The sequence below is a fragment of the Oncorhynchus mykiss genome, chromosome 1, assembly GCF_057628025.1.
Source record: "Oncorhynchus mykiss isolate SJ-2025 chromosome 1, ASM5762802v1, whole genome shotgun sequence".
NCBI classification, from domain to species: domain Eukaryota; kingdom Metazoa; phylum Chordata; class Actinopteri; order Salmoniformes; family Salmonidae; genus Oncorhynchus; species Oncorhynchus mykiss.
This window is the reverse complement of record NC_143022.1, coordinates 1,606,287-1,621,442: the sequence shown is the minus strand read 5'-3', so window position 1 is coordinate 1,621,442 and position 15,156 is coordinate 1,606,287. Positions and strand designations below refer to the sequence as shown.

The window sequence follows — 15,156 nt, the reverse complement described above, 5'->3', positions numbered from 1 at the left end:
TGGTTAAATAAAGGTGTTCTCAACTGGCCTACCTGGTTAAATAAAGGTGTTCTCAACTAGCCTACCTGGTTAAATAAAGGTGTTCTCAACTAGCCTACCTGGTTAAATAAAGGTGTTCTCAACTAGCCTACCTGGTTAAATAAAGGTGAAATAAAAAATATAGAATAATAAAAATGATGCAACATCCAGTCAATCAGTGGTCAAATGTAAGTATATGGATTTATACTACTTACCATGTTGACCTCTGACACCATGTCGATGTTTGCCACATCTAAACTCATGCCAACAGAAACCGGTTTGCCTGAGAAATAGGAACAATAATCAAATTACCATTAACATGACAAATGACGTATATTATTATATTCATTATAGTAATATTATTGGGCAATAATTTGCACCATCATCAACGCGCAAAAAAAGTGTAGATGTACCTCCGAAGTCTGGTCGAAGGCGGATATCATACCCTTTTAACAGTTTGTCCACCGTCTCCTTTACGAAAGACATATTCCCCGGTTCGTTGGCGCTGAAATACAAGAAAGAGACCATTAAACTAACTTTTTTCCAATAGGACGGGACCATCCCTTCTTTACGACGGGTCTCTTCCCCAACACTCACCTCTGCGCACAGCACACCAACGCCACTATGAGTGACACAGAGAGAATGTCAAATTCCCCTCTTCTCTGCAACCCAAACATTTCTTGTGATCTCTCCAACATAGGATCACGCGTCTCGACTCTAAACAGGTGTTTAACGGGTTTTCCAGCGTTAAAAAAACCCGTTATAAAACCACGTATCTATGGCTATATTTGATCAGCAGCTCTCTGATATTAACCTAACAGCTCCCGAGATCTTAGATCAGTTGAAATGTTTCACATCAGTCGGAAATCTTTCGGAAGATGTTATAGCACCGCGCATTAGGTGAACACCAAACATTTTGCCTAAACCGTTACCAGTAGCGGCGGCGAGACCCGTCGTGGTTTGAACTCATCCAAACCTCCATTATCCAAGCCGTGGCATTCATTGGTTATTAGACTATCACACCCACGGCAATGTAGAAGTCCAAATGTCACTTCTGTGGTTTTTGGGGGGGAGGGTTGAATTAAAGACCAATTCGTTTCCGAGTGCGCAAAACTCATCTAGCCTACATTATCCATGTTGTTACCAGGTTTTCCTCTCCCTTAGACGAGACTCACCACCACCACTGGTTCATACCAGGTTGTCCGGAGTCTGAAGAAACTGGCTCTCTGTATGACAGAGCAGCTAAATGGACCTGGTTACGTGATACTTCAGTTTGCGAGCTCGTTGGAGCGTTTTGCTGATTGGTAGAACAGCAGAATTCATATTGACTCGGGGGCAAGCTAGCAACAATTCACTAAACGGAAATATATATCTATTATCTACATGGGTAAAACTGTTAAATGTATATGCCCTGACATCATTAGTTTAATATTCCACAAGGTAATGTGGTGGTCCTATGCGGCTCAGTCGGTAGAGCAGGGCGCGTACAACAGTAAATGTTATGGGTTCGATTCCCTGTAGGACACTTTGGATCAAGCTTTCTGCTACATAGTGTGTATTACTATTTGTAAAGTGGGTGGTTCGAGCCCTGAATGCTGATTGGTTGAAAGTTGTGGTATAGCAGATCGTATACCACGGGTATGACAAAACATTTATTTTTACTGCTCCAATTAAGTTGGTAACCAGGTTATAATAGCAATAAGGCACCTCCGGGGTTTGTGATGTATGGCCAATATACCATGTTTGGTGTTCACCTAATGCACGTTGCTATAACATCTCCAATATACCACGGCTGAAGTCCAGGCACTCCGTGTTGCGTCGTGCTAAGAACAGCCCTTAGCCGTGGTGACTGGGACCGAGAGACTGAAAAAAACAGCTTCTATCTCAAGGCCATCAGACTGTTAAACAGCCACCACTAACATTGAGTGGCTGCTGCCAACACACTGACACTGACTCAACTCCAGCCACTTTAATAATGGGAATTGATGGGAAATGATGTAAATATATCACTAGCCACTTTAAACAATGCTACCTTATATAATGTTACTTACCCTACATTATTCATCTCATATGCATACGTATATACTGTACTCTATATCATCGACTGTATCCTTATGTAATACCACTTTAACTATGCCACTTTGTTTACATACTCATCTCATATGTATATACTGTACTCGATACCATCTACTGTATCTTGCCTATGCTGCTCTGTACCATCACTCATTCATATATCCTTATGTACATATTCTTTATCCCCTTACACTGTGTACAATACAGTAGTTTTGGAATTGTTAGTTAGATTACTTGTTATTACTGCATTGTCGGAACTAGAAGCACAAGCATTTCGCTACACTCGCATTAACATCTGCTAACCATGTGTATGTGACAAATAAAAATTTGATTTGATTTGATTTGGTATATTGGCCATATACCACACCCCCTCGGGACTTATTGCTTAATTATGAGGTTTTGCATCTTATTGGCAATATTTAGCCTATGGTTGATTGTCTTCCAGCAAACTAGTTAAATATGTACTATTCAGAAATCACTCTTCCATTTCCTGGTTGTTAAAATTCTAATAGTTTGACCATTTCAGTTTGGTGACAAAACAAGCAAGTCCAGTGTAGAGAATCATTGCACTGTCTAACCCGCTTTGAATCATTGCACTGTCTAACCCGCTTTGAATCATTGCACTGTCTAACCCGCTTTGAATCATTGCACTGTCTAACCCGCTTTGAATCATTGCACTGTCTAACCCGCTTTGAATCATTGCACTGTCTAACCCGCTTTGAATCATTGCACTGTCTAACCCGCTTTGAATCATTGCACTGTCTAACCAGCTTTGAAATATATTTTCCACAACCAGAATTAGTGCATTTTCATCTGGTGTACAACACCGAAAGCATGGGATACACAAACAATTTCGGTGTGTTTTCTAGTTCTGCCTAGCATGTGCCTAGCATGTGAACACGGCAGTACCTGGCTCAAACTCCGGACCTCTGGTTTGCTAACACACGCCCTCCTTGACAACATTCCAGCGGGTTGAGTCACCCAATAGGTACCAATTGGTGGCTCCATCCGCAACATTTCAAGCTAGCTGTGGAGTAAATCTCTGGTTCATTACAGTGTGTTGCAGTTTTATATTGTGTTGTGTGTGTTAACCTAGATCAGATCTGTGTTGTGTGTTAACCTAGATCAGTTCTGTGTTATGTGTGTTAACCTAGATCGGTTATGTGTTGTGTGTGTTAACCTAGATCAGTTCTATGTTATGTGTGTTAACCTAGATCAGTTCTATGTTATGTGTTGTGTGTGTTAATCTAGATCAGTTATGTGTTGTGTGTGTTAACCAAGATCAGTTATGTGTTGTGTGTTAACCTAGATCAGATTTATGTTGTGTGTTAACCTAGATCAGTTCTGTGTTATGTGTGTTAACCTGATCAGTTATGTGTGTTAACCTAGATCAGTTCTGTGTTGTGTGTGTTAACCTAGATCAGTTATGTGTTGTGTGTGTTAACCTAGATCAGATTTATGTTGTGTGTTAACCTAGATCAGTTCTGTGTTGTGCGTGTTAACCTAGATCAGATTTATGTTGTGTGTTAACCTAGATCAGTTCTATGTTATGTGTGTTAACCTGATCAGTTATGTGTGTTAACCTAGATCAGTTCTGTTTTGTGTGTGTTAACCTAGATCAGTTCTGTGTTGTGTGTTAACCTGATCAGTTATGTGTTATGTGTGTTTACCTAGATCAGATGTATGTTGTGTGTTAACCTAGATCAGTTATGTGTTGTGTGTTAACCTAGATCAGTTCTGTGTTGTGTGTTAACCTAGATCAGTTATGTGTTATGTGTGTTAACCTAGATCAGTTCTGTGTTGTGTGTTAACCTAGATCAGATTTATGTTATGTGTTAACCTAGATCAGTTATGCGTGTTAACCTAGATCAGATTTATGTTATGTGTGTTAACCTAGATTAGTTATGTGTTATGTGTGTTAACCTAGATCAGTTCTGTGTGTTAACCTAGATCAGATTTATGTTATGTGTGTTAACCTAGATCAGTTCTGTGTTATGTGTGTTAATCTGATCAGGTATGTGTGTTAACCTAGATCATTTATGTGTTGTGTGTGTTAACCTAGATCAGATGTATGTTATGTGTGTTAACCTAGATCAGTTCTGTGTTGTGTGTTAACCTAGATCAGTTATGTGTGTTAACCTAGATAATGTATGTGTTGTGTTTGTTAACCTAGATCAGATGTATGTTATGTGTGTTAACCTAGATCAGATTTATGTTATGTGTGTTAACCTGATCAGTTATGTGTTATGTGTGTTAACCTAGATCAGATTTATGTTGTGTGTTAACCTAGATCAGTTATGTGTTATGTGTGTTAACCTAGATCAGTTCTGTGTTGTGTGTTAACCTAGATCGGTTATGTGTTATGTGTGTTAACCTAGATCAGTTCTGTGTTGTGTGTTAACCTAGATCATATTTATGTTATGTGTGTTAACTGATCTAGGTTATGTGTTATGTGTGTTAACCTAGATCAGATTTATGTTATGTGTGTTAACCTAGATCAGTTCTGTGTGTTAAACAAGATCAGTTATGTGTGTTAACCTAGATAAGATATGTCAGCTCAGTGAAGTACTGCTCTCTTGCCCGTGACTCTGTGTGTGATAGATGAGTCAATTGTGACAGGAAGTAGCCTATCATTCAATGAGGTAGTATCCTATCATTCAACGAGGTAGTAGTTATCATTCAACGAGGTAGTAGCCTATCATTCAACGAGGTAGTACTCTATCATTCAACGAGGTAGTACTCTATCATTCAACGAGGTAGTAGCCTATCATTCAACGAGGTAGTAGCCTATCATTCAACGAGGTAGTATGTATCATTAAATGAGGTAGTATCCTATCATTCAACGAGGTAGTAGCCTATCATTCAACGAGGTAGTATCCTATCATTCAACGAGGTAGTATCCTATCATTCAACGAGGTAGTAGCCTATCATTCAACGAGGTAGTACCCTATCATTCAACGAGGTAGTACCCTATAATTCAACGAGGTAGTATCCTATCATTCAACGAGGTAGTACTCTATCATTCAACGAGGTAGTATCCTATCATGCAACGAGGTAGTAGTCTATCATTCAACGAGGTAGTATCCTATCATTCAATGAGGTAGTAGCCTATCATTCAACGAGGTAGTATCCTATCATTCAACGAGGTAGTATCCTATCATTCAACGAGGTAGTAGCCTATCATTCAACGAGATAGTATCCTATCATTCAACGAGGTAGTAGCCTATCATTCAACGAGGTAGTAGCCTATCATTTAACGAGTTAGTAGCCTATCATTCAACGAGGTAGTATCCTATCATTCAACGAGGTAGTAGCCTATCATTCAACGAGTTAGTAGCCTATCATTCAACGAGGTAGTATCCTAAGGGTGTGTCCCAAATGGCACCCTATTCCCTATAGTGCACTACTTTAAACCTATGGCCCCTGGAAAAAAAGTGCACTAAATAGGGAATAGGGTGCCATTTGGATGTCAAAGTGCATACAGGGGACACTGTGAGAGATAGGGAGCCATCATATTGATTCTGAGCACTAATGGGGGGTCTAGCAGCATCACATTACAAACAGAGAGACAGTAAGACAGACAGACATCACAGTATGTAGCAGTCCAATATGCTACCAGTCCCCCACACTACTATGTAGCAGTGTCAAGTCCATTATGTTACCAGTCCTCCACACTACTATGTAGTAGTGTAAAGTCCATTATGTTACCAGTCCTCCACACTACTATGTAGCAGTGTAAAGTCCAACATGTTACCAGTCCTCCACACTACTATGCTAATAATGATACTCGTGGAGATGAGGTCTTCTGGTGGTCTCAGTGATGGTCTCTGTGGTGGTCTCTGTGGTGGTCTCTGTGGTGGTCTCTGTGGTGGCCTCTGTGGTGGCCTCTGTGGTGGCCTCTGTGGTGGCCTCTGTGGTGGTTTTAGTGATGGTCTCTGCTCTGTGATGGTCTTAGTGATGGTCTCTGCTCTCTGATGGTCTCAGTGATGGTCTCTGTGATGGTCTCAGTGGTGGTTTCTGTGATGGTCTCTGTGGTGGTCTCTGTGGTGGTCTCTGTGGTGGCCTCTGATGGGCTTAGTGATGGTCTCTGCTCTGTGATGATCTTAGTGATGGTCTCTGCTCTGTGATGGTCTTAGTGATTGTCTCTGCTCTGTGATGGTCTCAGTGATGGTCTCTGCTCTGTGATGGTCTCAGTGATGGTCTCTGTGGTGGTCTCTGTTGTGGTCTCTGATGGTCTTAGTGATAGTCTCTGCTCTGTGATGGTCTTAGTGATGGTCTCTGCTCTGTGATGGTCTCAGTGATGGTCTCTGCTCTGTGATGGTCTCAGTGATGGTCTCAGTGATCAAACCAATTACCATCAATAGACTGTTGATGAGGTCATGTTGGATATAAAACTTCTGTCTCCAGACCATGTCATAATTTTATTTTATGTATTTTATTGAACCTTTATTTAATGAGGCAAGTCAGTTAAGAACACATTCTTATTTACAATGACGGCCTACCAAAAGGCCTCCTGCGGGGACGGGCCTGGGATTAAAAATAAGTTAAATACAAATATAGGACAAAACACACATCACGACAAGAGAGACAACAATCCATCAGATTCTAACAGAGACATTTCACTGGGTATTCAACTTTCATGAAATGGCTGATTTGAAATCCTGAACATTTAGCACAGAGCACCAATATTGCTACAGTAAGTCGATTTGTGTTCATTTGAATGACTTTAGTTGATAATTGTCAGACTGCATGGGCATTGCTGTGTGAACCAGACAGACAGAGAAGTGGCTCAGAGTAGAGACCATCTAAGTCCCTATACACACTCCATTAGTGTAGAGGACTAATGTGCTTATATGAGTGCCTCTGGAAAAGATGGAGCCGTTGGTCTGATTCCAGGAACAACCACACTGAGTCATTCCACAGCTCTGAGAGAGTCAACCATGTTTAGAGGACCACTCCCTCTGCTAATAGAAACCAGTATTTGTCAGATAATTTGTTTGGAAATGACGGACGATCTTGAATAAAACAAAAAGGGATTTATCATCTACATTTTTTTTTAATACTTTTTTTTTTTTAAATGGTTTTGAGTTTCTCAACCTCAACATGTAATTTACAGTGGTTCTATAGAGATCAACCTAAACATGTAATTTACAGTGGTTCTATAGAGATCAACCTAAACATGTAATTTACAGTGGTTCTATAGAGATCAACCTAAACATGTAATTTACAGTGGTTCTATAGAGATCAACCTAAACATGTAATTTACAGTGGTTCTATAGAGATCAACCTAAACATGTAATTTACAGTGGTTCTATAGAGATCAACCTAAACATGTAATTTACAGTGGTTCTATAGAGATCAACCTAAACATGTAATTTACAGTGGTTCTATAGAGATCAACCTAAACATGTAATTTACAGTGGTTCTATAGAGATCTACCTAAACATGTAATTTACAGTGGTTCTATAGAGATCAACCTCAACATGTAATTTACAGTGGTTCTATAGAGATCAACCTAAACATGTAATTTACAGTGGTTCTATAGAGATCAACCTAAACATGTAATTTACAGTGGTTCTATAGAGATCAACCTCAACATGTAATTTACAGTGGTTCTATAGAGATCAACCTCAACATGTAATTTACAGTGGTTCTATAGAGATCAACCTCAACATGTAATTTACAGTGGTTCTATAGAGATCAACCTAAACATGTAATTTACAGTGGTTCTATAGAGATCAACCTCAACATGTAATTTACAGTGGTTCTATAGAGATCAACCTCAACATGTAATTTACAGTGGTTCTATAAAGATCAACCTAAAGTTGCTGAATGTGTAGTGGGTTCATGTCATTTACAGTGGTTCTATAGAGATCAACCTAAAGTTGCTGAATGTGTAGTGGGTTCATGTAATTTACAGTGGTTCTATAGAGATCAACCTAAAGTTGCTGAATGTGTAGTGGGTTCATGTCATTTACAGTGGTTCTATAGAGATCAACCTAAAGTTGCTGAATGTGTAGTGGGTTCATGTCATTTACAGTGGTTCTATAGAGATCAACCTAAAGTTGCTGAATGTGTAGTGGGTTCATGTAATTTACAGTGGTTCTATAGAGATCAACCTAAAGTTGCTGAATGTGTAGTGGGTTCATGTCATTTACAGTGGTTCTATAGAGATCAACCTAAAGTTGCTGAATGTGTAGTGGGTTCATGTCATTTACAGTGGTTCTATAGAGATCAACCTAAAGTTGCTGAATGTGTAGTGGGTTCATGTCATTTACAGTGGTTCTATAGAGATCAACCTAAAGTTGCTGAATGTGTAGTGGGTTCATGTCATTTACAGTGGTTCTATAGAGATCAACCTAAAGTTGCTGAATGTGTAGTGGGTTCATGTCATTTACAGTGGTTCTATAGAGATCAACCTAAAGTTGCTGAAAGTGTAGTGGGTTCATGTAATTTACAGTGGTTCTATAGAGATCAACCTGTTGATGTTCTTTGCTTCACGGAAACGTGGCTCACTGGAGAGACTCTATCCGAAGCGGTGCAGCCAACGGGTTTCTCCACACATCGCGCAGACAGAAACAAACAACTTTCTGGTAAGAAGAGGGGTGGCGGCGTATGCCTTATGACTAACGTGACATGGTGTGATGAAAGAAACATACAGGAACTCAAATCCTTCTGTTCACCTGATTTAGAATTCCTCACAATCAAATGTAGACCGCATTATCTACCAAGAGAATTCTCTTCGATTATAATCACAGCCGTATACATCCCCCCCCAAGCAGACACATCGATGGCTCTGAACGAACTTTATTTAACTCTTTGCAAACTGGAAAACATTCATCCGGAGGCTGCATTCATTGTAGCTGGGGATTTTAACAAGGCTAATCTGAAAACAAGACTCCCTACATTTTATCAGCATATCGATTGCGCAACCAGGGGTGGAAAGACCTTGGATCATTGTTACTCTAACTTCCGCGACGCATATAAGGCCCTGCCCCGCCCCCCTTTCGGAAAAGCTGACCACGACTCCATTTTGTTGATCCCTGCCTACAGACAGAAACTAAAACAAGAGGCTCCCACGCTGAGGTCTGTCCAACGCTGGTCCGACCAAGCTGACTCCACACTCCAAGACTGCTTCCACCACGTGGACTGGGACATGTTTCGTATTGCGTCAGACAACAACATTGACGAATACGCTGATTCGGTGTGAGAGTTCATTAGAACGTGCGTTGAAGATGTCGTTCCCATAGCAACGATTAAAACATTCCCTAACCAGAAACCGTGGATTGATGGCAGCATTCGCGTGAAACTGAAAGCGCGAACCACTGCTTTTAATCAGGGGAAGGTGTCTGGTAACATGACCGAATACAAACAGTGCAGCTATTCCCTCCGCAAGGCTATCAAACAAGCTAAGCGTCAGTACAGAGACAAAGTAGAATCTCAATTCAACGGCTCAGACACAAGAGGCATGTGGCAGGGTCTACAGTCAATCACGGACTACAGGAAGAAATCCAGCCCAGTCACGGACCAGGATGTCCTGCTCCCAGGCAGACTAAACAACTTTTTTGCCCGCTTTGAGGACAATACAGTGCCACTGACACGGCCGGCAACGAAAACATGCGGTCTCTCCTTCACTGCAGCCGAGGTGAGTAAGACATTTAAACGTGTTAACCCTCGCAAGGCTGCAGGCCCAGACGGCATCCCCAGCCGCGCCCTCAGAGCATGCGCAGACCAGCTGGCCGGTGTGTTTACGGACATATTCAATCAATCCCTATACCAGTCTGCTGTTCCCACATGCTTCAAGAGGGCCACCATTGTTCCTGTTCCCAAGAAAGCTAAGGTAACTGAGCTAAACGACTACCGCCCCGTAGCACTCACTTCCGTCATCATGAAGTGCTTTGAGAGACTAGTCAAGGACCATATCACCTCCACCCTACCTGACACCCTAGACCCACTCCAATTTGCTTACCGCCCAAATAGGTCCACAGACGATGCAATCTCAACCACACTGCACACTGCCCTAACCCATCTGGACAAGAGGAATACCTATGTGAGAATGCTGTTCATTGACTACAGCTCGGCATTCAACACCATAGTACCCTCCAAGCTCGTCATCAAGCTCGAGACCCTGGGTCTCGACCCCGCCCTGTGCAACTGGGTACTGGACTTCCTGACGGGCCGCCCCCAGGTGGTGAGGGTAGGCAACAACATCTCCTCCCCGCTGATCCTCAACACTGGGGCCCCACAAGGGTGCGTTCTGAGCCCTCTCCTGTACTCCCTGTTCACCCACGACTGCGTGGCCACGCACGCCTCCAACTCAATCATCAAGTTTGCGGACGACACAACAGTGGTAGGCTTGATTACCAACAACGACGAGACGGCCTACAGGGAGGAGGTGAGGGCCCTCGGAGTGTGGTGTCAGGAAAATAACCTCACACTCAACGTCAACAAAACTAAGGAGATGATTGTGGACTTCAGGAAACAGCAGAGGGAACACCCCCCTATCCACATCGATGGAACAGTAGTGGAGAGGGTAGCAAGTTTTAAGTTCCTCGGCATACACATCACAGACAAACTGAAGTGGTCCACTCACACAGACAGCATTGTGAAGAAGGCGCAGCAGCGCCTCTTCAACCTCAGGAGGCTGAAGAAATTTGGCTTGTCACCAAAAGCACTCACAAACTTCTACAGATGCACAATCGAGAGCATCCTGGCGGGCTGTATCACCGCCTGGTACGGCAACTGCTCCGCCCTCAACCGTAAGGCTCTCCAGAGGGTGGTGAGGTCCCGCACAACGCATCACCGGGGGCAAACTACCTGCCCTCCAGGACACCTACACCACCCGATGTCACAGGAAGGCCATAAAGATCATCAAGGACAACAACCACCCGAGCCACTGCCTGCTCACCCCGCTTCCATCCAGAAGGCGAGGTCAGTACAGGTGCATCAAAGCAGGGACCGAGAGACTGAAAAACAGCTTCTATCTCAAGGCCATCAGACTGTTAAACAGCCATCACTAGCAGAGAGGCTGCTGCTAACATACAGACTTGAAATCATTGTCCACTTTAATAATGGATCACTAGTCACATTAATAATGTTTACATATCTCTCATTACTCATCTCATATGCATGTACTGTATCCTGTATCCTTCACTATCTATCCTTTACTATCTATTGCATCTTAGCCGCTCTGTCTGCTCATCCATATAGTTTATACTCATATATTCTCATCCCATTCCTTTACTAGACTGTTAGATATTAGGTTTGTTGTGGAATTGTTAGATATTAGGTTTTGTTGTGGAATTGTTAGATATTAGGTTTTGTTGTGGAATTGTTAGATATTAGGTTTTGTTGTGAATTGTTAGATATTAGGTTTGTTGTGGAATTGTTAGATATTAGGTTTTGTTGTGAATTGTTAGATATTAGGTTTTGTTGTGGAATTGTTAGATATTAGGTTTTGTTGTGGAATTGTTAGATATTAGGTTTTGTTGTGGAATTGTTAGATATTAGGTTTTGTTGTGGAATTGTTAGATATTAGGTTTTGTTGTGGAATTGTTAGATATTAGGTTTTGTTGTGAATTGTTAGATATTAGGTTTTGTTGTGGAATTGTTAGATATTAGGTTTGTTGTGGAATTGTTAGATATTAGGTTTTGTTGTGGAATTGTTAGATAATAGGTTTTGTTGTGGAATTGTTAGATATTAGGTTTGTTGTGGAATTGTTAAATATTAGGTTTTGTTAGATATTAGGTTTTGTTAGATATTAGGTTTTGTTGTGAATTGTTAGATATTAGGTTTTGTTGTGGAATTGTTAGATATTAGGTTTGTTGTGGAATTGTTAGATATTAGGTTTTGTTGTGGAATTGTTAGATATTAGGTTTTGTTGTGGAATTGTTAGATATTAGGTTTTGTTGTGGAATTGTTAGATAATAGGTTTTGTTAGATATTAGGTTTGTTGTGGAATTGTTAGATATTAGGTTTTGTTAGATATTAGGTTTGTTGTGGAATTGTTAGATATTAGGTTTGTTGTGGAATTGTTAGATATTAGGTTTTGTTGAGGAATTGTTAGATATTAGGTTTTGTTGTGGAATTGTTAGATAATAGGTTTTGTTAGATATTAGGTTTGTTGTGGAATTGTTAGATATTAGGTTTGTTGTGGAATTGTTAGATATTAGGTTTTGTTGTGGAATTGTTAAATATTAGGTTTTGTTAGATATTAGGTTTTGTTAGATATTAGGTTTGTTGTGGAATTGTTAGATATTAGGTTTTGTTGTGGAATTGTTAGATATTAGGTTTTGTTGTGGAATTGTTAGATATTAGGTTTTGTTGTGGAATTGTTAGATATTAGGTTTGTTGTGGAATTGTTAGATATTAGGTTTTGTTAGATATTAGGTTTTGTTAGATATTAGGTTTTGTTGTGAATTGTTAGATATTAGGTTTTGTTGTGGATTTGTTAGATATTAGGTTTTGTTAGATATTAGGTTTGTTGTGGAATTGTTAGATATTAGGTTTTGTTAGATATTAGGTTTTGTTAGATATTAGGTTTGTTGTGGAATTGTTAGATATTAGGTTTTGTTGTGGAATTGTTAGATATTAGGTTTTGTTGTGGAATTGTTAGATATTAGGTTTTGTTGTGGAATTGTTAGATATTAGGTTTGTTGTGGAATTGTTAGATATTAGGTTTTGTTGTGGATTGTTAGATATTAGGTTTTGTTGTGGAATTGTTAGATATTAGGTTTGTTGTGAATTGTTAGATATTAGGTTTTGTTGTGGAATTGTTAAATATTAGGTTTTGTTGTGGAATTGTTAGATATTAGGTTTTGTTGTGGAATTGTTAGATATTAGGTTTTGTTGTGAATTGTTAGATATTAGGTTTGTTGTGGAATTGTTAAATATTAGGTTTTGTTAGATATTAGGTTTTGTTAGATATTAGGTTTTGTTGTGAATTGTTAGATATTAGGTTTTGTTGTGGAATTGTTAGATATTAGGTTTGTTGTGGAATTGTTAGATATTAGGTTTTGTTGTGGAATTGTTAGATATTAGGTTTTGTTGTGGAATTGTTAGATATTAGGTTTGTTGTGGAATTGTTAGATATTAGGTTTGTTGTGGAATTGTTAGATATGACATGTTAGATACTGCTAAGCATAAGCATTTCACTACACTCACAATAACATCTGTTAACCATGTGTATGTGACCAATAACATCTGCTAACCATGTGTATGTGACCAATAACATCTGTTAACCATGTGTATGTGACCAATAACATCTGCTAACCATGTGTATGTGACCAATAACATCTGTTAACCATGTGTATGTGACCAATAACATCTGCTAACCATGTGTATGTGACCAATAACATCTGCTAACCATGTGACCAATAACATCTGCTAACCATGTATGTGACCAATAACATCTGCTAACCATGTGTATGTGACCAATAACATCTGCTAACCATGTGTATGTGACCAATAACATCTGCTAACCATGTGTATGTGACCAATAACATCTGCTAACCATGTATATGACCAATAACATCTGCTAACCATCTGTATGTGACCAATAACATCTGCTAACCATGTGGATGTGACCAATAACATCTGCTAACCATGTGTATGTGACCAATAACATCTGTTAACCATGTTTATGTGACCAATAACATCTGCTAACCATGTGTATGTGACCAATAACATCTGCTAACCATGTGACCAATAACATCTGCTAACCATGTGACCAATAACATCTGCTAACCATGTATGTGACCAATAACATCTGCTAACCATGTGTATGTGACCAATAACATCTGCTAACCATGTGTATGTGACCAATAACATCTGCTAACCATGTGTATGTGACCAATAACATCTGCTAACCATGTGTATGTGACCAATAACATCTGTTAACCATGTGTATGTGACCAATAACATCTGCTAACCATGTGTATGTGACCAATAACATCTGCTAACCATGTGACCAATAACATCTGCTAACCATGTATGTGACCAATAACATCTGCTAACCATGTGACCAATAACATCTGCTAACCATGTGTATGTGACCAATAACATCTGCTAACCATGTGTATGTGACCAATAACATCTGCTACCCATGTGTATGTGACCAATAACATCTGCTAACCATGTATATGACCAATAACATCTGCTAACCATCTGTATGTGACCAATAACATCTGCTAACCATCTGTATGTGACCAATAACATTTGATTTGATTTTGTCTGCTGCCTTAAGATTTACAATGGGTGTGAGGTGTTATAAAACCCCCACCTGTCTATCTCCTCACCTCTGGTGGGTGTGAGCGATATCTCTGTAGGACTGTGGTCCACGGTAACCTGACTCGACCAGGCATGACAATAAAATAACATTAACCCTAACCCCACAACATGACCCCTCCCCGCCCAACAAAACTGCTATGACAACAGGTCAGCCATGAGGTCAGTCAGCACATGTATCAACATATCAAAAGTTTGATGACTTTTTCATCATAAACATACGATTTTATGCTCATCTAATTGGTTGCAGTCGTGCACCATGAAGTCAACACGTTACGTATCAGCAATCAGAAGATAACTTCTCAATTGAACTCTCATAAACATATATTAATGCTCATTCAGACATTCAGAGCTCAATCTATATTTGATAGGAGTCCTGTGGTATGTTTGAGACACTGCCCTCAACCAGGACGGTATCAACTGTTTCCTGTAGTTGTATCGAAGCTAAGGGTTAGGAAATGTCTTACAACTTGCACATCGGTTCTGGCCCGATAATATGTCTTATGGAAAAAGGGTTGACAGTGGGTGTTTCCATAATGACAATCTAAATAGCCTACCTACAACTGGTCAAATGTTGTCACGATGTGCACTCGTGCTGCCTTGTCTCCTCTCACTCACACTCAGTGTTGCCAATTTAGTGACTTTTAGGACAGCCAATAGCTAGCTACCTTCCTTACTGAGGAGTTGGCAACACTGCTCACACTCTGCTGCCTCCTACAGCGCTCAGTCTCAACACACACCTCTCACTCAGCAACAGCCTCCTGAAATAATCGTGTGAG

At 40.2% G+C, this 15,156-nt stretch overlaps 1 protein-coding gene across 1 annotated transcript in view; it reads right to left on the bottom strand.

Annotated features, from left to right (window-relative positions):
* The window catches only part of gabrb3 (gamma-aminobutyric acid type A receptor subunit beta3), a 51,744-nt gene extending 50,506 nt beyond the window's left edge, over window positions 1-1,238 (bottom strand). Inside the window, exons 1-3 of the mRNA XM_021608164.3 lie at window positions 616-1,238; window positions 432-523; window positions 234-301 (exon numbers count right to left, since the gene is read on the bottom strand). Of these exons, the coding sequence (XP_021463839.3) occupies window positions 234-301; window positions 432-523; window positions 616-716 (261 nt within the window). The 5' untranslated portion in view covers window positions 717-1,238. The remainder of the gene's footprint in view (window positions 1-233; window positions 302-431; window positions 524-615) is intronic.
* Window positions 1,239-15,156: the final 13,918 nt, after the last annotated feature.